The following is a 26868-nucleotide window of genomic DNA, read 5'->3' on the forward strand; positions in this document are numbered from 1 at the left end:
AATAAATAAAATAAAATCTTAAAAAAACAAAAAACCAAGAACATATGAGATTAAGACAACAGGTGGGTACACAGCATGCTTCCAGAAACATGAGATACTCTTGCTCCGTGGATCGAACCACAACAGACATACCTGCGCGGAATACAGATGTTCTTACACAGAGTATCACGAGCGGTGTGCCCTGCGAGTTATGCCCACACAACGTTTGTGGCGAAGACGGGAAACGTCTGAGCAGACGTAACAAAGGGCTTCTGACATTCCCAAGGGCAGAGGCATGGATATCTTAGAAGGAGACATTCCTCCCTGAACAAGCGGGAACTCGTCTTTTCCCTGACTATCTCCTTGGTCAGCATTTCAGCTTCACAGCTGACAATGTCCCAGGAGGCAGGAGATGGGTCGAGTGACTCAGGAAATATTACAAGGTGAACATAAAGAGAAACAATTTGATATCGACAGCGAGTCAAGGTTGGTCTACTGTCTAAATTCTCAGCTGTTCCATCCTGCCGAGAGCCCATTCCGTGGGATGAAGGTGCCTTACAAAAGCTTCACAGAGACACCACGGCCACGTCCTCCGTGCCCGCTATGCGGGAACGCTGTTGCTAATCCACCGCTGTCCCCCCCTCCCCCACCCAAGGCTGCCTCAAAGCCTCAACTCTTAGGGCTCACCCCGGGCTCTGGAGATACCAGCAGGCAAGCTCGGAGACATTCTGCTCAACCAGAGCTCACGCTTAGGTTTTAAGCGTGGAATGGGGTGGGGGTTCCCCCATCTGTCCCGATAGAGAGGTGCAAAGACAGCGGGGGGAGAAGAGGGGGTACCCTGCAAATCTCCACTCTGTTGGCAGCTTCCTCCATCTCTTCCCTGAGGGCATCAGCTTTGGCACCCGCAGGCTGTAAGCCGCTGGACAGACCTGAAGACTTGGAAGTCTGCTGCCACCTGATGGAAAACAGGAGAAAAAGAGGAGAGGGGTGAGACAGGTGGAGAGCCCTGGGAAGTCCGTGGGGGCATGGAGAAGAGAGCAGGTTGCAAACACTACCCAGGAGGAAGGGGGCAGCTGTGGCCGGACACGGAGCAGCGTGGGGAGCCATGGGCCAGTTTGGCATCATGTCCCCTGAAATGTTTCTCCCGAACACGGAGGCCCAGTGGCCATCACCGGTGCTCTGTCCAAGGCCCAGTCTGTGTGTTCCCTGGAAGCTCCCAGCCTGCCCCGTGGCTCTGAGTCTGGGAACACTCGCCGATTTGGCTGAAGCCAGTCACGGGTGCCAGGGGAGAGGAGAAGCAGAGGAGAATCGAAATGACTCTGAAAGCCAACATCTCCACAGGTCAGCACAAAAAAGCTTCCAGTCAACGTTCGGATACCGCATTTGTATTTCCTTCGACGTCTGTCCTTTGCGTGGAGAGCAGCAGCCGTTGGAGGATGTGGCTTGGAAAGGTTTCGTGGCGAAGTACAGATGTTTCTGTTGGCCCTGGCATTATCAGGGAATGACCAAGAGCAGGCCCCGAAGGACGACGGTTCTGCTGACGCAAGGCAGCGGGAGCTGCAGCAGGGACAAGCTGTAGGTTCCTGCTGCCCAGGAGTCTGTGAACTCAGTGGCTTTTAGGGGCCAGGGAGTAAGAGCATGAAGTCAGGGGAGTCAGGATCTTAAAAACTAGTCCTCCCTTTATTTTCCTACTTGTAACTGGGCCACGAGATGCACAACCATTCCACGGCCCTAAGGAAAACAGCAGGATGACGAAGCACAGCCCACATGGACTGCGGTCTCTCGGGGAAGGCTGGAGGGACAGTGAGGGGAAGGGGATGCGGGTGGGGGCTGGCCCGCCTCCGCTGACAAGAGAGGCTGGAAACCATCACATGAACCCCCCTGATGCAACTGGGCAACAGACCATGCAGGCCAGTGGCGTACAGACCGAACCCGATGGCCCCATAGGCCTTGTCTGGCTCTTAGACCATCCATCTCAGAGGCACAATATGCAACGCAACCCTCATTTTGAGAGTCAAGAATCCCTAGGTGGTTTCTCTACATGATTTCTTCTTTCTCTGAGTTTGTTTCCGCGGGAAAAACAGAAGAGTATAAGACTCCGACACAGGAAAGGGAAATGAAAGTCCTCTTTGCTATTTACATAAAAGAACAAACTAAAGGAGTCTGTGTTACTTAAAAAATGCATTCACGGGGGTAGGCATGGGGCAGGTGCCTGGGTGGTTTGGTTGGTTAAGCTGCCAATTCTTTTTTTTTTTTTTTAAGATTTTATTTATTTATTTATTTGACAGAGAGAAATTAAGCTGCCAATTCTTGATCTCGGCTCAGGTCATGATCTCAGGGTCCTGAGATGGAGCCCCAGGTCTGGCTCTGTGCTCCCCCGGGAGTCTGTTTGAGAGTCTCCCTCTCCCGCTGCCCCTGCTTGCACTCGCTTTAAACAAAGAAATAAATGAAATCTTGTTTAAAAAAGGCATTGACGGGGGCGCCTGGATGGCTCAGTGGGTTAAATCACTGCCTTCGGCTCGGGTCGTGATCTCAGGGTCCTGGGATCGAGTCCCGTTTTGGGCTCTCTGCTCAGCAGGGAGCCTGCTTCCCTCTGTCTCTCTCTCTGCCTGCCTCTCTGTTTACTTGTGATCTCTCTTTGTCAAAAACATAAATAAAATCTTTAAAAAAAAATGCATTGACGGGAAAATGACTTAAAAGGTCTTTAGGATATCAAGCTGGGTGGAAGGTCCAGAGAGGGACATGCACATCTTGCGAACCATTCCTCAGTGCAAAGGAAATATTCTATTCAAAGTTGTTGGAAAATCTGAACTAACAGATACAGATTGGTAAAACTTCCTGGGTGGTTCTTTTAGTTTGCCCAACAGACATGATCTATTTAATAAACTTCCCAGGGTTTAGTCACTTCGAAGTATTAAGGTGTTGTGGGGATTTTTGGTCAAATAAAGTAGGAGACGCCATGGCTATAATGGAGACCGCTGATCACGAATATGGCAGATTATGAGATTAAGCTCAGGGGCGCCTGGCTGGCTTAGTGGGTGCAGCACACAGCTCTTGATCTTAGAATCTCAGGGTCGTGAGTTCAAGCCCCTTGCTGGGTGTGGAACCTACTAAAAAAAATAAAAATAAAAATAAAAAAGCTAAAACTATCATGTGGCTCATGCCATCTGAAGAAAAAACAACTAACCAATATACGTGTGGAAAAAAAATACAGTGACCACAGACACTGATATTTTTTTATGGCTTCGAAGATCTGGATTTGATTTTTTTTAAACCCAATTGTCCTTAATCCCTTTAATATCCCAATTATTCTTAATCCTTTAAACCCAAATATCCTTAATATGTATCTATTAACATGAAGACATTTTCCCAAGTTACCTTTATTTTCTTTCCTTTTTCCCTCTATTCCCCCCCCCCCCAAATTTGACCTCTTAGATAATACTTTGGTAGCTTAAAAACACAGATCCTTCCCCTCCCTTTATGGGGAAACTTATTTGCAAGAGAGAAGTAACCAATTTTGAGATTATAAAACAGTGAGAAGATGCAGAATCAGATAGTGGAGATCAAACAATAAAACAGCACGGAAAACACGGGAAAATGTGTATGGATAGTAATCTGCTAGGGAAAGAGACACTAATCATGAATTTCAAGATACAGTGGCCTTGTCAGACATCCATTCTGTCAATAAACTCAAGCACTTTCCTGCTCCGACAAGAGAAGAAACAGGGATTCTCGCTCGACCAAAAAGTCTGAGCTTTCAAATCTGCGGAGCAGAAAGTTCTGGGCATTAAGGAGGGCACATGATGTAATAAGTACTGGGCGTTATATGCGTCTGGTGAATCCCTGAACTCTACCCCTGAAACTAATAGTACACTAGGTGTTAATTAATTGAATTTAAATAAAACAAAAAGAAAGTTCTGCTCTGGTATGACACCATTATTCGCTGGGAAAGATGCCGCTGCTATAGGGTCTGGGGGCGGGGGGAGGTGGAAACAGAAAACCAGCTTTAATGAAGCCTAGAGGAGAGAAAAGGGCCAGAAATAAAGGTATGGAATTTTAGGGATCAGGAAACTGGTCAAGAGGGCAAAGGCAAGAGGAGTTCAGGGCAATGGGAAGTTGAGAAGAATTTTTGGAAGGCAAACAGGAATGTTCCTTTAGACGGACATTTATTATTTCATCTGTCCTGTCTGCTTCCCTCTGTCATTGGCGTCCTCCGGTTAGTGAGGCACTGCCCTACTCCTGCTCTGATATATGGGCCAAAGAGAGCTGCCAGAGTGGCTTTTTAAAATTTTAATTTTTAAAGATTTATTTATTTATTTGGGAGAGAAAGAGAGAAAGTAAGAGAACAGGGGAAGGAGCAGAGGGAGAAACTGTAAGACTATCCAAGCAAAACAGACTCCCACTGAGCGCAGAGCCTGATGCAGGGCTTGATCTCACGACCCATGAGATCAGGACCTGAGCTGAAACCAAGAGTCAGACGCTTAACCGATGGAGCCATCCAGGCGCCCCAAGAAGCTGCCAGTTTTGCATGACCCTCCCCGTGAGTGACCCAGGCGGGGGTCGCTGATGCAAGCCAAGCCCACGCCCATACTTCATCACCGTGACCAACTGACAGGCCTAGGAAGTGGCATCTAAGCAAAGTCTAGACAAATGGCCTCTCTCCTCTGTACTTTGAGAACTGGAACAAAGGAAACAGGTCTCATGCTGGGGAGACAGAAGCCCAAGGGACCGTGAAGACTGGCTCTAAGATGCCTGTATGTAGGAGAGGTAGGAGGTGAGGAACAGCTTTGAAGCTGGCGACACCATGCACTTAAATCTCTCCTAATGAGCTACTTCTTTAATTCCATGAGCTGCCTGGTCTCCATCCCCCAACTCTCCTATCTTATTTATCTTAGTTCACCTGCTTCCAAAGAAAGCAGATGTCTTTTTTTTTTTTTTTTTAGGATTTTATTTATTTATTTGACAGAGAGACACAGCAGAGGGAGGTAACACAAGCAGAGGGAGTGGCAGAGGGAGAAGCAGGCTTCCCGCCAAGCAGGAAGCCCGATGCAGGGCTCGATCCCAGGACCCCGGGATCATGACCTGAGCTGAAGGCAGACACTTATTGACTGAGCCACCCAGGTATCCCGAAGGCAGGTGTCTTAATCTGCACAGACTGCAGACAATATATACCAATATATTGACAATATACCACAGACTGTGTGGTTTAAGCAACAGAAATGAGTTATCTGGTAGTTCTGGAGGCTGGAAGCCCCAGACTGAGCTTCTGGCAGGGTTTGGGTCTGGTGGAGGCTCTCTTGCTGCCTCCTCACTTGTGCTCACGTGGCCTTTCCCCTGAGTGAGTGTGCAAAGAGAAAGAAATCTCTCCCTTCCTCTTCTTAGAAGGCCCCCAACCCAACTAGATTAAGGCCCTACCCTTAGGACGGGACTTAACCTTAATTACTTTTGAAAGGCCCTATCTCCAAATAGAGTCACACGAGTGGGTTAGCACTTCAACACGTGAATTTGGGGAGGGCGGATGAAATTTAGTCCACAGCTGCTCAGCAGGAGCACAAAGTGTCCTGGATCCAGAAGGGCTGATCTTGAGATACACGCTCAGAAAAATCGAGGCAGACTTTGGGAGGGAACGGAGCTCCTTCTGCAACCACTGCCAAACCAAATCTATTCCAGAAAAGACATTTGTATATCATTCAATTCGATTCAATTCAATTCACAATCTTTAACTCAGCATAAAGCTTTAAAGCTTCCTTGAATTTTTCCTCCAGCCTCCTTATCTACCTCCTTCTACTCAACTTCTAAACTCTGGTCTTCTCTGAGGATGGTAAGGCTTGCATGATTGGCTTTCCAAACAGACAAGCCAGATCTACTGGAATTGAGGCAAATACACACCTTGGATTCAGACCCAATTACACATTGGATAAAGGAGTTGGGTTTGACAGTATCCACCCAAGTTCTTGTACAACTCAAGGATCCGGGCACACAGATCAACAGCGTGTCTCCATCTGGAATACACCGTGCAGTTCTTCAGAGTGTAACTTGGGAACAACAAAAAGGGACTAACGAAAGTTTTGGTGATCCTGCAAAGAATGGAACCTACACACTGACCATGGTGGGAAGCAGGGTGGGGTGGAGGGGAGGGCAGGAAGGACCCTCTGATCCAGAAGAGCAGCTGGTGTTCCTTGCTATTCAATGGCATAGCATCTGGTCTTACTCTCACTACTGTCTCGTGGGACGCAGTCCTCATGTTGGCTGAAGAGTGAGGGTTTGGGGAAAAGGCAGGAAGTTGGGTGGGTTGGCTTCCAAAAAGACAAAGGTTGTCAAGGGTCTTGGCTGAAGTTTAGAAGCGTAAGAATTTGGATGGGGGAGGTAGAGATGTCCTGACCAAACCCCAGCATACAAGAGATGATGAGCTGAGAATGTGGAACAGTTCCTCAAATCGTGGAAGACGGGTTCCTAACGATGCTTCTCTATGGTTTTCAGAATCCATATGCCACTTGGTGTCACCATTAAAAACGCACCACATGACTAGATGGACCGTGACTGTTGCCCACTCAACCTCTCATAAGGAGACTGAGCAAAATCACGTTAAGTAGAGGTGACAACGACAAGCGCTAATGCTAGCTAGCATCTGGCCTTCCGACCAGAAGCTCTTAGATGGAAATTTAGGTTTCCCTTACAGAGGCGGGGGGAAGACCTCAGAGCGAAGGGCCAGGTCTCCACGGTGAAGGAAATCACTCTACAAACCCAGGAGCAAAGTCTCCACCATCCTCTTAACAGTGGGACAGTCAGCATGTCTTTAATCCTTGTGTGACTGCCCCAATGTGGGCCTTGAATGCTGATGTCACGGGAGGCACTGGACATGGTCCAAGGATACAGTAGTTGGTGATGTCACATCCATACTCCCCACGTAACCTGCTCTGTCTTCCTCCATGAGCGCTGAGGAGAGAGCCTCAGACTTGGGTCGGAAAAACCTTGACAATGTTCTTCCTCCTCTTCCTTCTTAATGAAAGGAGACAAGCTTCAGGGTCACAGCCTTCTGTGAGCAACAGGCTTTGCTTTCGTCCTTTGCGCTTCTATGTCTACCTGGCATTCACAGAAAAGGTAGCGCCCTTCAATGTACTGTAGGGCCCTAACATCTTTTAAACAGATTCATTTTGAAGAAGCGAATCGACTTTTTGTGAGATGTGTAGGTCCAGATGTTCAAAACTATTCAGGTGGACTGAAGTTTGGGAAACGCTAAGTTAACGAAAGACATTCTCTGTTTCTCTGCTGCTCTAACCTGTTCTATTTCTGGTCTTGGGCGATCACCTTACACTCTGTATCAGTCCAGATGTTGAATTCCCAGGTCCCAACTAGTTAATTGTAGCAGTTTCCTTTGGCAAAGCACCTGGGAAGCGCTGTGACAAATGCGATCTCAATGGACACTCAAAACAACCTCCTCACATCAGCCAACGGATGGCGTCACTACCTGTGCGCAAGTGGGGCAACTGTGACTCTGGGAGGCTGAGTGACTTGACCAAACTCACAGGTCTTGGAAACAGGTGACCTGGATCTCACCATCTCACCTCGGACTCCTGCTTCGGGAGTCTATATGACATCTCTCAGTCCAAGTAGATGGCTGTTTTCTGGTTTTGTTTCTTTTCCTCAAAAAAGTTAAATAGAGGTAAGGAGAGGTTTAAAATTGACCTGCAAAGGGCTTGTGGTAGAACTGAAAGCTTCCTTCCGTATTCATCTTCAGGAACCTGCCTTCCTTCAAGCTGCACACGTAGGCACCCTGCCACTGTGAGAATTAGGAAGTTGCATATGAACCATCGGGGACACACGGTGGTCAGAGTCAATGGCATCTTAGGGTCTCTGGTGACCCGCCTGATGGAAGAGGTACTTTCTGGAGGCTTCTGGGAGATGGTCCTGGAGGAGAGCAGCACAGCTGGAATGCTGCTTCCATCATAATGGTCTCAGGTTCAGAGTGGCTACAAAAAGGAAAGCGCTATACCACTGGCTTCAGGAAACAGTGGGCAGGTCCCAGAATCAGAATTTTCCCCCTTCCTTAGACACAACACCTCACCCACCTTGCCTCTTTGATCTCAGCTCCTAGTATGCCCCACCTTGGCTCATACCCCAGTCACACTGCCCTGGTGTTATACCCGGACTGTGGCAGCCTGATTTCTCCCCAATCCTGCCTGAGGACCTTTGCATGTGCTGTTCCTGCTGCCATGGACAGTCCTGTGCCCTATCTCTGCATGGCTGCCTCCTTCTCACCATTTAAGTCACAGATCAAGTGTCATCTCTAAGAAGCCTTCTCTGTTTCAGCCCACCTAATATTGTAGCTTCCCTTTCTCCATCACTCTCTTCCAAAACTGCACTGTGCTACCTTCTTTACAGGACTTATGGGCGCCTGAAGTCACCACGTGTTCACTGGCTTGTCTAGGGTCTCTGTCTCTCACAATGGGCCACAGCCCCCGTGAGGGTGGGGACCCCATATCTCTGACTCACGACCCTCCCCTCCAGTGCCTGCCATGTCAGGGGTATTAAGAAAAACCTGGAGGATGGAAACACACTTGACAAATGACGCTCCCCACAAACCCTTCCCCACGCCCCAGATGCAATCTCCCTTCCAAGAGACAAAAAAGGAAAGCAAAGAAGCCCTTCCGTACCTCGTTCGAGAAGAATCCATGTCTAGCACCAGCTTTGCTAAGTGTTTCCTCTGCTTCTGAATGTTCGGGATTTCCACCTGTAACCACAGGACAGAGTCAGACGGACGTTCCCCTTGAGTTTGTACGTGGGCTGACGGCCCCCAGTCCTGATTTCCAGAGGAAACCCTCAATTCCTTTGCCTGAGCTAACTGCTGCTCTTTCTTCGCGGGACCCCTGTCAGGCCCTCCACCAGCCTGACCCTGGGGGGCTCTGCACTCCCCTGCTCACTTATGCCTGGCCTCCTTCTTGTCCCCGACCTCAGCCAGCAAACATGGGCTTCATCCCGGCTCTGTCCACGACACAAAGGCCACACATGGGGAGAAAAGCAGGAAGAGCTGACACAGAGACCTAATTCACAACAGACAGCAGCAGGCGGAGGGGCGCTCATCCAGGAAGCCCGAGATCTGATGGGGGAATGCAATCAGGATGCATTTTTATAAAAATAAAGACCCCCCCCCCCAATAAATACCAAATCAAACCTTGCCACGGCTCTGCTCAGCTATGACAAGTTCTTCCACAGTGGGTTGGTTGTACATGGATGCTCTTTTTATATTTTTATTTCCAAAAATGACTTCACGGAACACCCAGTGTGGGATTTGGGGCCCGGGCTCCACCAAAGAGGGGCAGAAAATGTGAATTTAAAGGGGAAAAGTGGCTGTAAATTGAAAACCCAAAACCATCTCAGGCTGTGGCTTCTACAGGAGGGAAAACCATGAGGACGGTCTTCGGAGCAGGGGTGAGTAACGTAGGGAGGAGAACCATTTCTGACAGGCCAGAAGGACATCTGGCTGGCACAAGCAAGTCTTGGCACCCAGGCCAGGTTTGCTTCAGGCTTTGCCCAAGACCCCAGACCACCTTTCCAAGGTGCAAAGGGCCTCTCATGCATGCGCTTGGCTGGGCTATGGCCTAACACAGAACGGCACCTGAGAAGTCTAGAGCTGATCTCTATCAAGGCACTATAGGCAGGATTTTCTCCTTGAAAACTTTGAGGCACTTCGGTTAATGATTTGCCCGTCCATTCTGTTATAGAAATTGCACCAGGGGATGGGGAGGTGCTGGAGGGAGTCCAGGAAGGAAACCAGGCCTGGTCTAGGGCAATGCCATCCAATATGCTAGCCCCTAGCTCTCTGTGGGTGCAGCGTTTTAAATTCGAATGAGTAAAAATTAAAAATGTGAAAAGTAGTTCCTCGGTGAAATTAAATTGTGAAATGGAGTTCCTCGGTGACACGAAGCACATTTCAAGAGCTTGCCAGCCCCAGGTGGCTAGTGGCTAGCAAACCGTGCAGACGCGGAGCACCTGTAGTTCGAAGGGATGGGGCTGGGGTGGTCTTGGATGACCAATCCAAGGCAACTGGAAAGAAGTCAGGGGCGCAAGGCAAATAAAATCCCCAACGGTGTCCATTCTTACTCGACACAATTTCACTTGGCTGAAGCTAGCCAGATCGTCACACGGACATCAAGGTGTCTGTGTCCTCACAGTGTTATCCAGCACCCTTCAGAACCCAGAGACATAGGGGCTGAAGGGCACATTTATGACGAGCATGGAGTAAGATACAGAACTTTTGAATCACCGTACTGTGCTCCTGCAATGTGCAGGACGCAGGATATGAACTATACTGGAACTAAAGTAAAAAATAAAATCGGATGAAATCAAAGAGAAGGGATCCGCGTATACATAAGGTGTAGGCGGCCCTACAGAGGAGGGGCTGCTGTTCATTTCGTGGAAGACAGGAGATGGGTTGGGGGCAGGATGGGTAAAGCATGCAGACCCCCGTGGGGAAGGAGATCTGGTGCCAGCTAAGCTCCCGTCCCCACTGGGAAGCCAGCAGAGAGGAGTGTCAGGGGCAGAGGGAGCTGGTGCTATATGGGGAATCCTGACCAGGCGGATGGGCAGTGATAATTCCTGCTGCAGAACAGTGTCCCCAAGTGGGGCGGCCTCGTGCGCACGGCTTACCTCAGCCAGCAAAAACAGGGGCTCGATCACGTCTCTCTCCACCTGCAGCTCGAAGTGGATCAGCTCCTGAGCCAGCTTGTCCTCCGCCTCTCCGCAGAGTTTCAGCATCTTCCTGCAACAGGAGGGGAAAGCCACGCTCGGGACCGCGAGGTGGTCAGCAGGAGGTCACCTGCATCTGAGCGGCCCAACTTGTTCTACTCAGTTTGACTTCTGAAATTATGCATTTTTTTTAAAGGATGCAAAGAACCCACCCTGTGCCTAGAGTAAAGGAAACACGTAGGGAAATACAAGAGAGACAGGGAACAACAGACTCCTACGTGCTGAATGTATACAGCCATAAGCCCCAGATGCTTCTATGTCCCCTGAGCCCTGGAAAATGAGCTACAACCGATGCACAAACAGACCAACATCTTTCTTTTTTACCCCCTAGATAATTTTTTTTTTAATTTTTTAAATTTTTATTTATTTTTTAAATTTCTTTTCAGTGTTCCAGAATTCATTGTTTATGCCCCACACCCAGTGCTCCATGCAATACCTGCCCTCCTTAATACCCACCACCAGGCTCTCCCAACCTCCCTTCTTCCTCCCCTCCCCCACAAAACCTCAGATTGTTTCTCAGAGTCCACAGTCTCTCGTGGTTCATCTCCCCCTCCAATTTCCCCTAACTCCATTCTCTTCTCCATCTCCCCATGTCCTCCATGTTATTCCTTATGCTCCACAAGTAAGTGAAACTATATGAGAATTGACTCTCTCTACTTGACTTATTTCACTCAGCATAATCTCCTCCAGTCCCGTCCATGTTCATATAAAAGTTAGGTATTCATCCTTTCTGATGGAGACATAATACTCCATAGTATATATGGACCACATCTTCTTTATCCATTTGCTCATTGAGGGGTATCTGGGTTCTTTCCACAGTTTGGCAATTGTGGCTATTGCTGCTATGAACATTGGGGTGCAAATGGCCCTTCTTTTCCCTACATCTGTATCTTTGGGGTAAATACCCAATAGTGCAATTGCAGGGTCATAGAGAAGTTCTATTTTTAATTTCTTAAGGAACCTCCACACTGTTTTCCAAAGTGGCTGCACCATCTTGCATTCCCACCAACAGTGGAAGAGGGTTCCCCTTTCTCCACACCTTCTCCAACACACGTTGTCTACTGTCCTATTAATTTTAGCTATTCTAACTGGTGTAAGGTGATATATCAATGTGGTTTTGATTTGAATCTCCCTGATGGCTAGTGTTGATGAACATTTTTTCATGTGTCTGTTAGTCATTTGTATGTCTTCATTGGAGAAGTGTCTGTTCGTGTCTTCTGCCCATTTTTGACATGATTATCTGTTTTGTGTGTGTTGAGTTTGAGGAGTTCTTTATGGATCCTGGATATCAGCCCTTTGTCTGCAGTGTCATTTGCGAATATCTTCTCCTATTCCATGGATTGCCTCTTTGTTTTGTTGACTGTTTCCTTTGCTCTGTAGAAGCTTTTGATCTTGATTAAGTCCCAAAAGTTCATTTTCACTTTTGTTTCCTTTGCCTTTGGAGACATATCTTGAAAGAAGTTGCTGTGGCTGATGTCGAAGAGGTTACTGCCTATGTTCTCCCCTAGGATTCTGATGGACTCCTGCCTTTCATTGAGGTCTTTTATCCATTTCAAGTTCATCTTTGTGTAGACCAACATCTTCCAACTCATCCCCCAAAACTCAATTTCAGGAGGCTCTTCTACAAAGAGAACTCCTTCTTCTAAGCCATGACAACTGACCTTGTACAGAATGAACAATTACCCCGTTGGAAAATTGGAATGGAAAAACCATTACAAAAGTGGATTCGGAGTAAGCAAATAATGGAAGACGTAGATAAGTAGAAAGCTATGCCATATTCCTAGGTGAGAAGATATGTTATTTCAAAGATGTTAATTCCCCAAGTGGGTATAGGGGTACGCAGGCAGTCCTCCTTCTGCATGGTACCAGGGTAACCGAAATACATGAGAAAGTTTTTACAAATCAATAAAAGTAGAAGAGGTCACTGATTCTAAAGTTAGTATGTATCTTTCCTGTTCTTATGTTTATGCTTCTATGAAATATACAAGCATTCACATACAATACAGAATACTGAAGCCTGACCCAAACAAGTTCCTATCAATGGTTTTACACTTAACCTATCCTCTGGCTTGACTTTTTTTTTTTTTTTTAAGATTTTATTTATTTATTTGACAGAGAGAGACATAACAAGTAGGAGAAAAGGCAGGCAGAGAGAGAGGAGGAAGCAGGCTCCCCACTGAGCAGAGAGCCCAATGCGGGGCTTGATCCCAGGACCCTGGGATCATGACCTGAGCTGAAGCAGAGGCTTTAACCCACTGAACCACCCAGGTGCCCCAGGCTTGCTTTGTTCATGCATCATCTTTGGGGCTTATGTGTCTTGCACATATGTCTTATATGTCCTATACATGCAGAATTAAATCATTCTGGTGCATGGAATCCTATCCCACCACTTATTAAGCTTTCCCTGAATCAACAGACCCATCAAGTCCAGGGCTATTGCATAGGTGTGTATGGTCCGTTTGCACATAAGAATTTTTCTGTGCAAAAGAGAGGAGATATGCACCATCCTTAACCTCACTAGCTACTTGTTCTCCAAAGGGATAACGCTAACTTTGCCCTCACCAGCACAAATGAGAGCTCCCAACGCTCTACACTCTGCCAAGCCTTGGTACTGGTAAGGCGTTGGAGTTCTGCCAAACTGGTGGATGCCAATTATGACCTCATCCTGGTTTTAATCTGCATTTCTTGGCTTCTGGGGAGACTGAGTGCCTTTTCGTGTTTCGGGCCATTTCACGATCCCTCTCGTAGGATGTGCTATTTGCATTCATTGACTGTTTTGGTACCAGGATCTTTTTATTGGAATTTATTTGTAGGAGTTCCATCCGTCTATCTATCTATACTTAAAATACATTTACATTTATATATACATATATACACCTAAAAATATGGGTGTGGATGTAGAGGAGATTCAAGTTCTTTTTCCTTTCTGCTGCAAATTTCAGTTTCCAGGTCATGGGCTTGCTTCTCTTTGCTCTTTTTTAAATGGTGTCTTTTATCTGATTTGTCTATTACTTATGTCCATGTTCCTGATGCTACTTGTTAAATTATTATTATTATTATTTTTTTTTTTTTTTTTTTTTTTTTTGGCATTGGCATTAGCTATGGACTGTCAACTCTGGAAAATGAGAATTTGGCAATCTTTGTGTCTGTCCTCCCCACACTTATTTGTATTGGTAGATCTTTGGTATTTGCACTACATTTTGACCCAGCGTGCCATTCAGAGTTCGGCTGGGTCAGATATTGTGATCACTGGTCTTTCCCAAACGTTCATGCTCTCTGATCCTCTCTGTAGAATCAATAATGGCCTTGCTTTGGCTTGCTTGTTTAGTTTTTCTATAGACCTGACTGAACCCCAAATCCCCCACCACTATTTTGTCTAAGATGCTGAACCACACTTGATGTGAATGAGTTCCATCTTGAATTCATCTCTCTGGGACCCATGTCAATCTGAACTGACTTTTCCTTCGATCCCTGGCGCAGCTGTCTTCCTGCACACTTCCTTCCCTACTTCCTGGGATTTTTCTCTCCCTCTGTCCTGAGCCAGATAAATCTTATTTCCCATATCTTGTGTCTACCTGTTTCTTGGTTACTTCATTGTAGAGCACACCTTGGTTTAGCTGCCTGCGAGTGGGCAGGAAACCAATTTTTGAGACCTCGCATGTCATGATATTCCCTTCTACCCTCATACTGATTGATAGCTAGGCAGGATATAGAATTCTAAGCAAAGCATAATATTTCTTCAGAATTTGAAGGCATTCCACAGTAATCTCCTCATTTCCATTGTTATGTTTGGCAATCTGGAAGCATTCAAATTTCTGAGCCTTTCTACTGTGGCCATTTTTTTTTTCCTCCAGAAGGTTCTAGAATCTCTGTACCTTTCACTAGTCTTCACTAGTGGTGAGCCCGGGCACAGGTTCAAGTTTTTCTCAGTTGTATCAGGAGCTCAATGGACCCTTTCAATATAGGAACTCACATCCTTCAGTTCTGGAAAACTCTTCTGGATGACTTTATTACCATTATTATTACTATATATTAATAATATAAGTTATTCAGGCTTATAGCTTCCTGGGTTGGTTCTTTAATCTTCCAACTTTTCCATTTTTGATGTCATGGTTGTCTTTTCTGAATTTGACTTTATCTTCCAAACCTGTCACTGAAAATGTACCTTTTATTTCCATGAGCTTGTCTCGACCTCAGAGTATTTCTTTCCTATAGCATTTTTTTAATTGACATCCTTGGTTTTTTAGTTCTTTCTTTTTTTCATTGAGATATAATTGACAAACATCCTGGCTTTCGTTCACAGACACGTTATTTTCTCTTAGCACTGACAAAGTAAGTGATGCATTTTCCAGAGCTCTTCTCTTCCCCATGCAATATCTATTTCCCCCGGAGTCTCCTCCCCGACTGTTTTGGTATGTAGGCTTCAATTTAGACGTCCTTCAAATGTTTGGTGAGCTTGGACGCCTGTCTATATTTAAGAGCTCGGAGTATGTGAGTAAAGCTCTTTGGCTGCAAGCTTGTCTATGGGATGGTTGAGCTGGGCCATTTGCTCAAGTACTGTCCCCTCCAATGGCTTTGGTTCATGCCCATTGGGCTGGCCCCATATGCCAGAGAAGGCTCTTCTGGCTTAGAGAGGAAAGACCTGGGGGCCACAGGGATGGGAGAGAGAGATGCAGATCTCAGCAGCCAGCAGGCATACCCTTCCATGGTGTCTGCTATCTGGACTCTCTGCTTTACACCCTTCAGAGAATAAAGCTCCAGACTTTCCTGCTGGGTCTGGGGATAAAGAGATGAGGGTCTTCCAGAGCTGTGGATAAGGGCTGGGTTTGAGCCTCCCAAGTGGTACTAAGCTAGGTCTCGACACACACACACTCATAACTTGGATCACCTCCCAGCCCCCAAAGACCCACTCACCACTCTAGAGATCCCTGGGGCCACCACCTCTGAGCCTGCAAGCTTTTCAAGAGGTAAATGACATTGGCTGTCTGTATATCCTACTTCTGGCTCCAGAGTGCATTTTCTGAGACCTGTCCAGTCAAGTCACCAGGCCACCATCAGCTTTCAAAGCTCACAAAATCTTGTTTTCTCTCCTGTTTTTCATGCCTTTCTGGGTTCATGTCTTTTAAGAAAAAAATAAATCCCTTCACTGTAGTAGATTTGGGAAGGGAACAAAATAAGATGTTTGTGCTCAGTGTGTCAATCTTTCCCCAGGGGTCCTTCAGCCCTTCACCTCCAACCTTCCTGTGTCCCTATGCTGTAGGCAAATCTCAGAAACAGCATGCATGTTTCCTCCCCTGTGATCCTCTATGTTATGAGCCGTTGACTTGATTCCATCTTTCACAACTGCGGATCTAGAGCCCTTCCCTTGTACTTTTACTTTGTGTTCTCTTTACTTGTTTTTTGTCCTTTTAGTCCCTTTTGGGGTGTTTCTTTTTTCTATTTTGTTTACTTCCCTTTTCATCCTTCTACTAATTTCGAAGTGCTACATTCTATTCCTTTTGTGGTTCCTCTTGCTTTTCTAACACCCACACTTTACACAAAAATGGAACACCTTTATTTATCCTTCTTTCAAACAGTCAAAGACTTTGGTACACTGATCATCTTCCTGGTGGTCCATGCTATCATTTCCCAGTATTCTGTTTCACTTTGCCTTAAACTCCCCCAAGTAATGTTTTAATTCAATGCTTATTTATATTTCTTTACACCAAAGAGTAGCAGAATATGCCTTCTCCAAAATGCCACTTAAGCATAAGGATTATTTTGAGCTGCAGGCAATCAAGAAGAAGCCCTCCACCTGTTTGCCTAAAAGCAGGACACGGGCTGTAAAGCTGTCCTGCTCCCCTCTCTACCAGGAAGGACAGAAGTCAACCACCAGACACAACTCCAGAGCCTTATCAGCCAGAAGGCACCTCGGGAACCAACATATAAACCTGACTAATGAGCCTTCTTTTCCATTTGCCTCCCCAAATATCTGCCATCCCAGAATCTGCCACCCTAGGAACTCAAATTTCTTCTCCTTTGTCCTGTTGCTTCCCTCAAAATTGTTCTTTTGTTAAAAGTGCTACCTAAGCCCAAGTTCCAACCTGCCTTTGAGTTACTCATCGATGAGCTCTGCCACGTGTATGCACCGCACGTCTTAATAAAATGTGCATGCTTTCCTCTGTTGATCTATTTCTGCCAATTTAATTTGAAGGGCCCCACTCAAAGAACCTCAGACAGGTAGAAAGAAAGAATTTTCATCCCCAACAAGGCACTCAAAATTTTTTATGCTATCCAGCGACTTGCATTTCATTCCTTCCTTCTGGATGTAACCTGTTTCACACATCTTAACTATCTTAACTAGTCCGTTTAGTGAGAATATGCAACTAGTAATTTTTCCTAAATCTTTTCCAGCCATATCTTTATTTCCCTTTATTCTCATTTTTTTACTTTTCTTTTTAAAAAAAGGTTATTATTTATTTGACAGAGAGTGAGAGCATAAGCAGGGGAAGTGGCAGGCAGAAAGAGAGGGAGAAGGAGGTTCCCTGCAGAGTATTGGGATCCAATGTGGGGTTCGGTCCCTGGACCCCGAGATCATGACCTGAGCTGAAGGCAGATGCTTAACCAACTGAACTACCCAGGCATCCTTTCCTTTATTCTTGAATAATGGTTTAATTCATCAGAGAATCTAGGTTTCTTATATTTTCACTCAATACTTGAAGGGATTCCTCCATTACTGCCTGGCATTTCTTTAAGTTGACAAATAAATACCCTGCTATCAATTAAATTGCTCTTTTTCTTTTTAAAGACTTATTTATTTATTTGAGTGAGTGAGTAAGTGAGCAAGCAGGAGGGGCAGATGGAGAGGGAGAGAGAATTCTAAGCAGACTCCCTGTTAAGCATGAAGCCCAATGCAAGGCTCAATCTCCTGATCCTGAGATCACAACCTGAGCCAAAACCAAGAGGTGTATGCTCAACTGACTGAGCCACCCCAGTGCCCCTGGAATTGTTCTTTTATACACAATGAGCTTTTCTTCTGCTTGATTTTAAATTTCTCTATCTTTTTTTCTTAATAATCTGTAGTCTTAATATGGTGCAATAGATTTCTTTCTGTTGACCTCAATCAACGCTTTTTGTGTTTCTTTAATCTAAAGATTTATGTTTGTTTGTTGGTTGGTTTGTTTTTCTAAATCTAGAAAAGAAATGCTCCACCATAATCTCCCCTTACCCTCATTTTCTTCTTGGGGAACAGCTCCCAGACACAGGTCTGTATTTTATCATCCATGCTTGTCCATTTCCGAATGCCAACTCCCCACCTCTTGTAAATCAGTCTGCTCATTCTTGGTGGCAACCTCCTACCTGTTTGCAAGCTCACAAATTCTTTATTATTATTTATTTTATTTTATTATTTATTATCTGTTTATTATTATTTATTTCATTGGTGCATAATTTCAGTTTATCTCAAGGTTTTTTTTTTTTTTAATTCCCTATGTTGCACCTTCCATCCTCATGACTTGTTTCATAACTGGAATCCTGAACCTCCTACTCCTCTTCCCCTCATCTTCCCAATCCACCCCTGCCCCCCTCCTCTCTGGCCACCATCAGCTTGTTCTCTGTATTCATATGCCCGTTTCTGCTTTTTTTGTTCATTTGTTCATTTGTTTTTCAGAATCCACGTATAAGTGAAATCATAACGTTATTTGTCTCTGTCTGATTGATTGCATTTAGCATAATAACATCTGGGTCCCTCCATTGTCACAACTGGCAAGATCCCATTCTTCTTTAACACTGAATACTATTCCATTATATATAAATTACTCTTATACATACACAGACACATATGTGCACCACACTTCTTATTTATCCATTCACTTATCCATAAATGGACACTGGGGGGGGGGGGGACTTCTGTTATCTCTGCTAAAATAAACAATGCTGCAGTAAACACAAGAGTGCATACATGCTTTTGATTAGTGTTTTTGTCTTCTTTGAGTAAACACCCAGTAATTGCAATTGCTGAATCATATGGCTAATTCTATTTTTAAACTTTCTGAGGAATCCCTCACACTGTTTCCCACAGTGGCTGCACCTGCTTGCATTCCCACCAACAGGGCACGAGGCTCCTTTTTCTCCACACCCTGGCCAAGAGCTTATCTTGTGGCTTTAAATGACAGTAAGTATGATATGAATTTCAAAAAGTTCTAATTGGCTTTTCTCTGATTCTATTATTCCCCACCACCATATCATTAGATTCTTTGGTCAAGAACTATTTTGTCTTTTTTTTTTTTTTTAAGATTTTATTTATTTATTTGTCAGAGAGAGAAAGAGGATTCACAAGCAGGGGGAGCAGCAGAGGGAGAAGCAGGCTCCCTGCCGAGCAGAGGGCCCCATGCAGGGCTCCATCCCAAGACCCTGGGATCATGACCTGAGCCGAAGGCAGACGCTTCACGGACTGAGCCACCCAGGGATCCCTTGTCTTTACTTTTCAATGGAGGTTTGTAACTGGCTATAACATTGCATTTGTTTCAGGTGTACAATGGAGGATTCAATATTTGCACATACTGTGAAAGGAGCACCATGATACATCTAATTAATGCGTCACCTTACACAGTTACAACAGGAATTTTTTTTTTCCTTAAAAATATGGAGTGTTTCACACATTGGCCTGTCACCCACGCTCAGGGGCCATGTTCCAATTTTAGTGCATGTGCTGCTAAGCCAGGCGATGTCCTCACTTAATTTTTAAACTTCATTTTAAGCAGAGCTCTTTCATGCATATTGATATCTATTACTTCATATGTTCTTTCCTATTTCTGCACTATTTTTAGTTCTCGCCACCTCTCCTGCTGATCGTGTCTTGCTGATGCTCCCTCACGACCATTCTATTTTTAGTGTGTTTTTATTGTGCGCTCAGACGCAGCCCCGGTTGTTCTGGGAATCCTATAATTTTTGACATCTGACATGGAGAGGTTTCCCATTTGCTTCTGCTGCAGCCCTGGGGATTTCATTTGTCCTTCAACCCATTTTTTGTGTTTATTATGCTAACTTCCCCTCCCAAGGAGAGCTGCCTCCCTGCACAGCCAATATGACTTTGGAACCCGGGGTTTTGATTTTTCTCACCAGCAAACCTTTCCGCCTTCCCACCCAAGCCCCACCCAGTCTTCAGGTGTCCTCAATGCATCCCTGAGAAGCTCTGGCCCCCCTCTCAGGGACGGGGGATTACCTGGATTCGGCTTAAAAACACGCATGATGTCACCTACCCAAGAAGTGTGTCATCTCCCAGGATAGCTGACCCCTCCACCAAACACTGAGCCAGCGTTGTCAAAGGCAACTTTTTCTGAAAAGGAAAAAAAAGAAAAAAACAATGTTGTAATGAAAACTATTTCAACAGCCAGCTGCCTACTCTAAAACATCAGAAAGTCAAATACCTGCCTAGCTACTGTATTAGTTAAGGCACAAAAGGACCTTAAGGTAAGTTGAAAACCTGAACATTCGGGGCATACAAAGACAGATTAGACTCAGAGGTGAAAATTCAGAAAATCAAAACCGAATTAAATGTGCCAATTTGGAAATTCAACCTAAGGATTATGGGCTGCATTTTATTTATTTATTTGTTTGTTTGTTTATTTATTTATTTATATTTATTTGACAGAGAGAGAGAAAGAGACAGTGAGAGAGGGAATACAAGCAGGGGCAGATGGAGAGGGAGAAGCCCACTCCCTGCTGAGCAGGGAGCCTGATGTGGGGCTCCATCCCAGGACTCCAGGATCATGACCTGAGTGGAAGGCAGAGGCTTAATAAACTGAGCCACCCTGGTGCCCCTACAAGCTGCATTTTAAAATAAAGTAGGATAGGGGTGCCTGGGTGGCTCAGTTGGTAGAAGCGTCTGACACTTCATCTCAGCTCAGGTCTTGATCTCAGGGTCATGAGTTCAAGCCCTGTGTTGGGCTGCACACTGGGTGTGGAACTCACTTAAAGTGGGGGGGGGGCACTGAGGGGCTCAGTGGGTTAAAGCCTCTGCCTTCAGCTCAGGTCATGATCCTGGGTTCCTGGGATCAAGTCCCGCGTCAGGCTCCCTGCTCAGAGGGGAGCCTGCTTCCCCCTCTCCCTCTGCTGCTCCTACTGTTTGTGCTCTCTCCCTTGCTCTCTCAAATCAGTAAATCAAATCTTTAAAAAAATAAATAAATGAGGCAGCTTATGGTCAAGAAAGGGAGAGAAGTGTTCATGTACAGTTACAATGCAAAGAAAATAAGCATAAAATAAAGGCACGCTGTAAGGAAGATAGAAAATGGCTGACAAGCACATGAAAAGACACTAAACATCATGAGTCATGAAGAAAACCCCAATCAAAGCCACTGGGAGCGACCAGTCACATCCACTAGGATGGCAAGTGGAGTAACAATAAAGATCAGAAAATAAGTATCAGTGGGGCACCTGGGTGGCTCAGTCGGTTAAGCGTCTGCCTTCGGCTCAGGTCATGATCCCAGAGTCCCAGGATCGAGTCCCACACTGGGCTCCCTGCTCAGTGGGGAGTCTGCTTCTCCCTCTGACCTCCCCACATGCTCCCAGTCTCCCTCTCTCATTCTGTCTCTCAATAAATAAATAAAATCTTAAAAAAACAAAAAGAAAGAAAGAAAAGAAATATCGGTGAGCCGGGAAGCATGGTGAGCCCATGGAGAAATGGGAAGCTTCGTGCCATGTTGGTGGAAACATAAAATGGGGCGGCTCTGTGTTGAAGCCCGGCAGTATTTCAATAAATTAAACCAAATTACCATAAGGCCCAGTTAGACAACTCAATACCACCCAAAATAACTGAAAAGAGATCATCAAAGAAAAACATGTGCATGCCCGAGAATGTCAGCACTACTCACAGCCGCCCAAGGGTGCAAAGGGCTCCAGTGTCCATCGACTGATGAAGGGATCAATTACGAGGGGTATATCCATATGGCGGAGTATTATTTGGTCATAAAAGGAATGAAGGGTTGACACACAGCGGGACATGGATGAACCCTGAGAGCATCATGCTGAGCGAAATAAGCCAGACATAGGGGACCGGTCATATAATTCCATTTATATGAAACATCCAAAGAGGCAAATCCACAGTGTGCAGCATGGCCCACTCCCTCTGTGCTAAGCACTGACAACCCCTCTCCTCAGTGAGTCGAAACCACAGTGCTACAGTGGAACCACAGTGGAAAGCACTTGGACTACAAGCAGCCCAGAGCCTCCTGTGTTCCCACACAATGATCTTCCACTATCCTCATAGAACTTACATTCTACGTGCAGGGAAACAAATGATAAACATGCAAATGGTAACGGGGTCATTTCAGCAGAAATCAGGACAGTGGGGAGTGGGCTGCGGTAGTAGCCTAGAGTCCTAGTGTGGGAAGACCTCTCAGAGGGGGTGGCATTTAAGATGCAGCCCAAGTGGGAGAGAGTCAGCCATATCTCAAAAAGATTCGAGGAAGAATGGTCCAGGGAGTGGATACTGCAAGTGCAAAGGCCCTGAGGTAGAACCAATATGGCCGGTTTGAGGAGCCCAACAAAGCCAATGCAGCTGGAGCACAGCGAGTGACAGGGAGAGGGCAGAGCATAATGCAGAGGCCAGATGGGGGAAAGCCTGCCTTGTTCACCAGAGGCAGGCACTGGGGTCTCAATCTCAGGGCATCTGGTGACCAGTGGAGGGCTTAAGAGCACATTCAGATGAAAATAACTCAGTCCCGAGACAGACATGACTGAATGGTCTGTCAGCGCGATCAAGCGGGAATCAAGGTTTTGGGGCTCCATCCACTTGAACTTGGGAATCTGCTTTGAACCCCTCTGGGAGATTTGCAGGCTCTGAGGTACCTCTAGGGAAGACAGGGGTAGGTAGGGCAGCCCCCAAGAGTGATCCTGAAATTCATATGGTGCTTGAGGTAAATTCAGGTAGACAGAGCCCATGATGCATGTGTGGACAAGGTCCTTCAGTGGGTCTGAATTACATCCCCTCCCTGAGCTTACACGTGTCCCCTCCAGTGAAGTCAGATACCTTTCACTCTAGGGATAAATTCATCACTCGTCAATTCAAATAAAATGGGACATTCTTCTTGGTAAAAACGAGACAGTACAACTCAGTACTAATACATCCAAATCTAAACATCACTTTCTAGTTGTGCTACAAAGGCATCATGTACACATTTCTGGAGTCTTAATTAAAGGTGCAGTAAACAGTATGAGAAGGGGTACTCCCACATTGCCTTTTTAAAAAACCTTATTAACAGCGCATTTTTAAAAATGTGTCTAAAGTGTTTAAAAATGAACAGAGTTAGGCAGGTATAAATATGCATGCTTGTGAGTTCTTGGTGTTAGTTCTTCATCCGGAGTGTTCCTGCCCTCTTGGGAACTCTGGCAATGTATGGAGATATTTTCACTTATTGCAGCACGGGAAACACCACTGGCATCTGATGGAGAGAGGCCAGGGATGCTGGTAAACATTTTACTACACGCAGGACAGTTTCCCCAAATTGAGGATTGCCCCGCCTAAAATATCAAGAGTGCTGAGGTTGAGAAACCTGGTTTAAGGAGAAACAGTCATCCATATGTAAATTCCTCAAATATCTCAGTAACAAGGCCAGAGAAGATGCTGTGCCTCGAATGTTGGGGAGAACTATCCCAGTACGGGTCAGCTCACACAAAAAGACCATTTGGGTTTGTGTCCAGCATCTTGAGTCCCATGACTCCTGCCTTTGGGGCAGGACCTCAGCTATCCAGAATCCTTCTTTAAAATTTGACAAGGAAACAGTAAGAAACACTGACTAGAACCGACTAAAGGGGACCTTTGGGGGAAATGTAGCTACTGGTGGATGACTAGAGTTTTTCTAAATACAGACAAAGATCAGCTCCATCAGGCATGTCAGTGGGTCAAGCAGGAAACTGTGCCCTGGGTGGCTAAAGGCATGAGGGTCAAGACCAAGAGGACAAAAACAGCCGCTGAGGACCACGAGGCCAGCCAGGGTTGGAAAAGGATGGTAGGGACAGCCAAGGGTCTGTTCTGCACCACCCCCACTGGAAAAAGCAGCTTGAAGTGCAGGGCTCTATTATTTTCCACTCATCATTATTATCTTCCACTCTTGTCCTCACTTAACACCCTCAGTAATGACTCTGAGAGGCTTTCAGGTGGCAAAGAGGGTAGCATTCAGTGACACAGTATCATAAAGTGAGAGGTATTCCTGTTCTGATAGTCTTTTAACTTGGAGAATAACCTTTCTCCCTCTTGTTCCTTGTCCTGTCTCGCTAGCTAGCCACATGCTGGAGGAGGTCACTGAGAGCCTGGGAGCAGTGTCTGACTGGTGAGCTGGACCCAGGCAAGCAGAGGTTCCTCGCCCCCTCCTCCCCTGTCTTGGCCAAGCTACAAGCTGCCCTGAGGACACAGTCCCGGGAAAGTAAGGTGCTGCTGAGACCATCTGGATATACACGTGACCGAATCCAGGTAAAGTCTCTTTATAAACTTTGAAGACTTGGCAGGTGGGTGTGGGGATCTACTAGCCTTGTGACCACCCAAGACAAACCTCATATATAATGTTTCTTTTTCTTTTCTTTTTTCTTTTTTTTTTTAAAGATTTTATTTATTTGTTTGAGAGAGAGAGTGAGTGAGAGAGAGCAACAGAGGGGAGAGGGTCAGAGGGAGAAGCAGACTCCCCATGGAACTGGGAGCCCAATGCAGGACTCGATCCCAGGACTCTGGGATCATGACCCGAGCCAAAGGCAGTTGCTCAACCAACTGAGCCATCTAGGTGCCCCTAAGCTCCCCTGCTTCTTAAACCTGCCACCTACCAAACCTGGAGTGGTCTGTCTCTTCCTTTGGTCTCTCCTTGCCCTCTGTGTACAAAAGCCAGTTTCTGAGCCAACACTCTTAACAGTTTAATGTTTGACCAGGAAACACATGTGTACGGCACAAAACTCAAAAGTCACTAGAATATTTACAGCAGCAAATGTCCCTCCCATCCATGACTCTTGGACACCTAGTGCCCCTCACCGGAGACCATGACAGTGACCAGTCTTTTGTATATCCTTCCATAAGCACTCCAAGTGGATCCAATTATACGTATGCATGTGTCTGTTTTTAGCGGATACCGCCCCGCCCCCGCAAATGTTAGCACATCATATCCACCACCCTGCACCTTGCTTTCCTTATTGTATACAGATACCGCTTGGGTCATTTCCCATCATGACACACAGAGCTGTTCCATTTCTTCTTCTTCTTCTTCTTTTTTTTTTGTAATGGCTGCATAGATCACAGAATGAAGATGCGAAAATTTATTTGAACAAGTCCTCCACTTATGGTGTAACTGTCCCAATCCTGGGCCTGGGCTTGTGACACAGGTGACTCTCAGGAGAATGAATCCTCTGTAGGAGGGAGGTTGAGGGTGAATTTGTGTGCTGGTATTCCAAGGGCAGGAGTGAAGGGGGTTAACTGGGCAAAAACCTTGGTGGAAATAAATGATTTGTTTTTATTTGTACAGCTGCTTTTGAAATCGAGGAGTGAGAAGGAAATCACCAAGGAAAAAGGGGAAGGAAGAAATGAATCAAGGCAGTACCTTCATGTCAGAAAGGGGAGAGTGACAGTCTATAATCAAAGATGGCAGAAGAGAAGTAAATGAACTGTAATCCACGAAAGATTACAAATTAGTCCTATTTCTAAAGAGATTCTCTGAGATGAAGGAAAAACTGAGGGTTCAGTAGATGGCAAGCACATTACTGAACCTCATGCCTGCCTATAACTGAGGTATTATTTGCTTTCTCCCCCCCCCCACCTTTATGGATAAGGACACCGAGTCTCTTTATGTAAAGGATATCAGGAAGGATTAAACTACCCAATGATCTGCAAAAGCAGCTGAAATTGGTCTCCTTCTACGAACAAGGATCTAGGCTGAGAGCCACCCAATGCTCAGGGCGATACAAGAGGTTACTTAGCAAGCTTTGTCCCGGCCAGCAATTTTTCAGGTCAAAAAGAAGGTATTAAAATAATCTTTCTCCTGATTCTAGACCACTGATACAACCTGAAGAATTAAGGTTAGGGAAGACAGAATGTTCCAGAGTTTGAAAGTCATCAGTCTGACTTTTCTGAGATGACTGTTCTCTCTAAGATATCTTGGGCGCAAGCAGTTTGTAGGATGACTCAGAGACAAAAAGTCCAATCCTACTATTTACTCTGTCTCCCCAACACATACATACGCACACACCCTGTACCCTTTCATTCTGAAAACTCCTATCCACTTTCCTCGAATTCCAAGCCCAGGCAAGTAGCTCTCCTGGGGTTCACTTCCCCAAAGGAACAGCTGTGCCGCTCAGGGTCAGGAGTTCCTGAGGGTCATTTCAGCCAAACAGTGGGGCCATGATAATGCACCAGATTCTACTTCTTTAATGTTTACTAACGTTAAGCATTGTGCTAAGCATGCTAGGCTGAACCCTCAAACAACCTTACTGGGTAGAAATTCATTACTGTTATTACCATTTCCCAAATGAGGAAACCAGGGCCTCCAGAGCTAACAGACTTGCCCAAGGTCAGGTATAATCAGGAAGGAGGGGAGCCAGGCTTCAATCTTAGGCAGTCAAGCGTCCAGAGCTTAAATGCAGAATCATCATGCTAAATTGCTTCTGTAGAGAACAGGAAAGATTCAAAGTGGCATGCTGACACATCGGCCGGTTCTGTGCCTAAAATACCCATGGGCCATCCATTCATGACACAAATGTATTTTTAGCCTTGCCTACCCTGTGGCAGGCCCTGTTCTAGGCCTTAAAAATACAGCCGTGATGGAGAGACAAGATCTCTGCTCCGTGGAACTCATCGGTGATGGGGAATGACCATAAGGATTTTAGATAATAATACGCACTCTGAAGAAAATAAAACGGGGTGATGTGATTGGGAGAGGAAAGGGACAAACATCAGGGGGGAAGGGGGGCCATCCTGAGAATCAGAAAAGAAAGAAGTTGTGGGCACGTCCATGTGGGGACAATGATGCCTGGGTGGGAGCAAGAGCCAAGCTCAGAGATGCAGGCAAAGGTTCATCATGAGGGTCCAAGGACCACGGTAAGGAGCTGAAATTTGATTCTGCAATAGGAATCCTTTGGTGGGATTTCAGCAGGATGGTGCCCCATCTGATCTCCATGTAGAGACTGGATGAT

General features: G+C 45.8%; 1 protein-coding gene across 5 annotated transcripts in view; it reads right to left on the reverse strand.

Moving 5' to 3' along the window:
- The window catches only part of ARHGAP44 (Rho GTPase activating protein 44), a 164250-nt gene that overhangs the window by 44666 nt on the left and 92716 nt on the right, over positions 1 to 26868 (reverse strand). For all 5 annotated transcript variants that reach the window (XM_059150041.1, XM_059150040.1, XM_059150038.1 and 2 more), the window contains exons 4-7: positions 19965 to 20041; positions 10627 to 10738; positions 8634 to 8710; positions 817 to 934 (exon numbers count right to left, since the gene is read on the reverse strand). In XM_059150041.1, coding sequence (XP_059006024.1) covers positions 817 to 934; positions 8634 to 8710; positions 10627 to 10738; positions 19965 to 20041 — 384 coding nt within the window. The remainder of the gene's footprint in view (positions 1 to 816; positions 935 to 8633; positions 8711 to 10626; positions 10739 to 19964; positions 20042 to 26868) is intronic.

Source organism: Mustela lutreola, chromosome 15, assembly GCF_030435805.1.
Source record: "Mustela lutreola isolate mMusLut2 chromosome 15, mMusLut2.pri, whole genome shotgun sequence".
In the NCBI taxonomy this organism is placed as follows: domain Eukaryota; kingdom Metazoa; phylum Chordata; class Mammalia; order Carnivora; family Mustelidae; genus Mustela; species Mustela lutreola.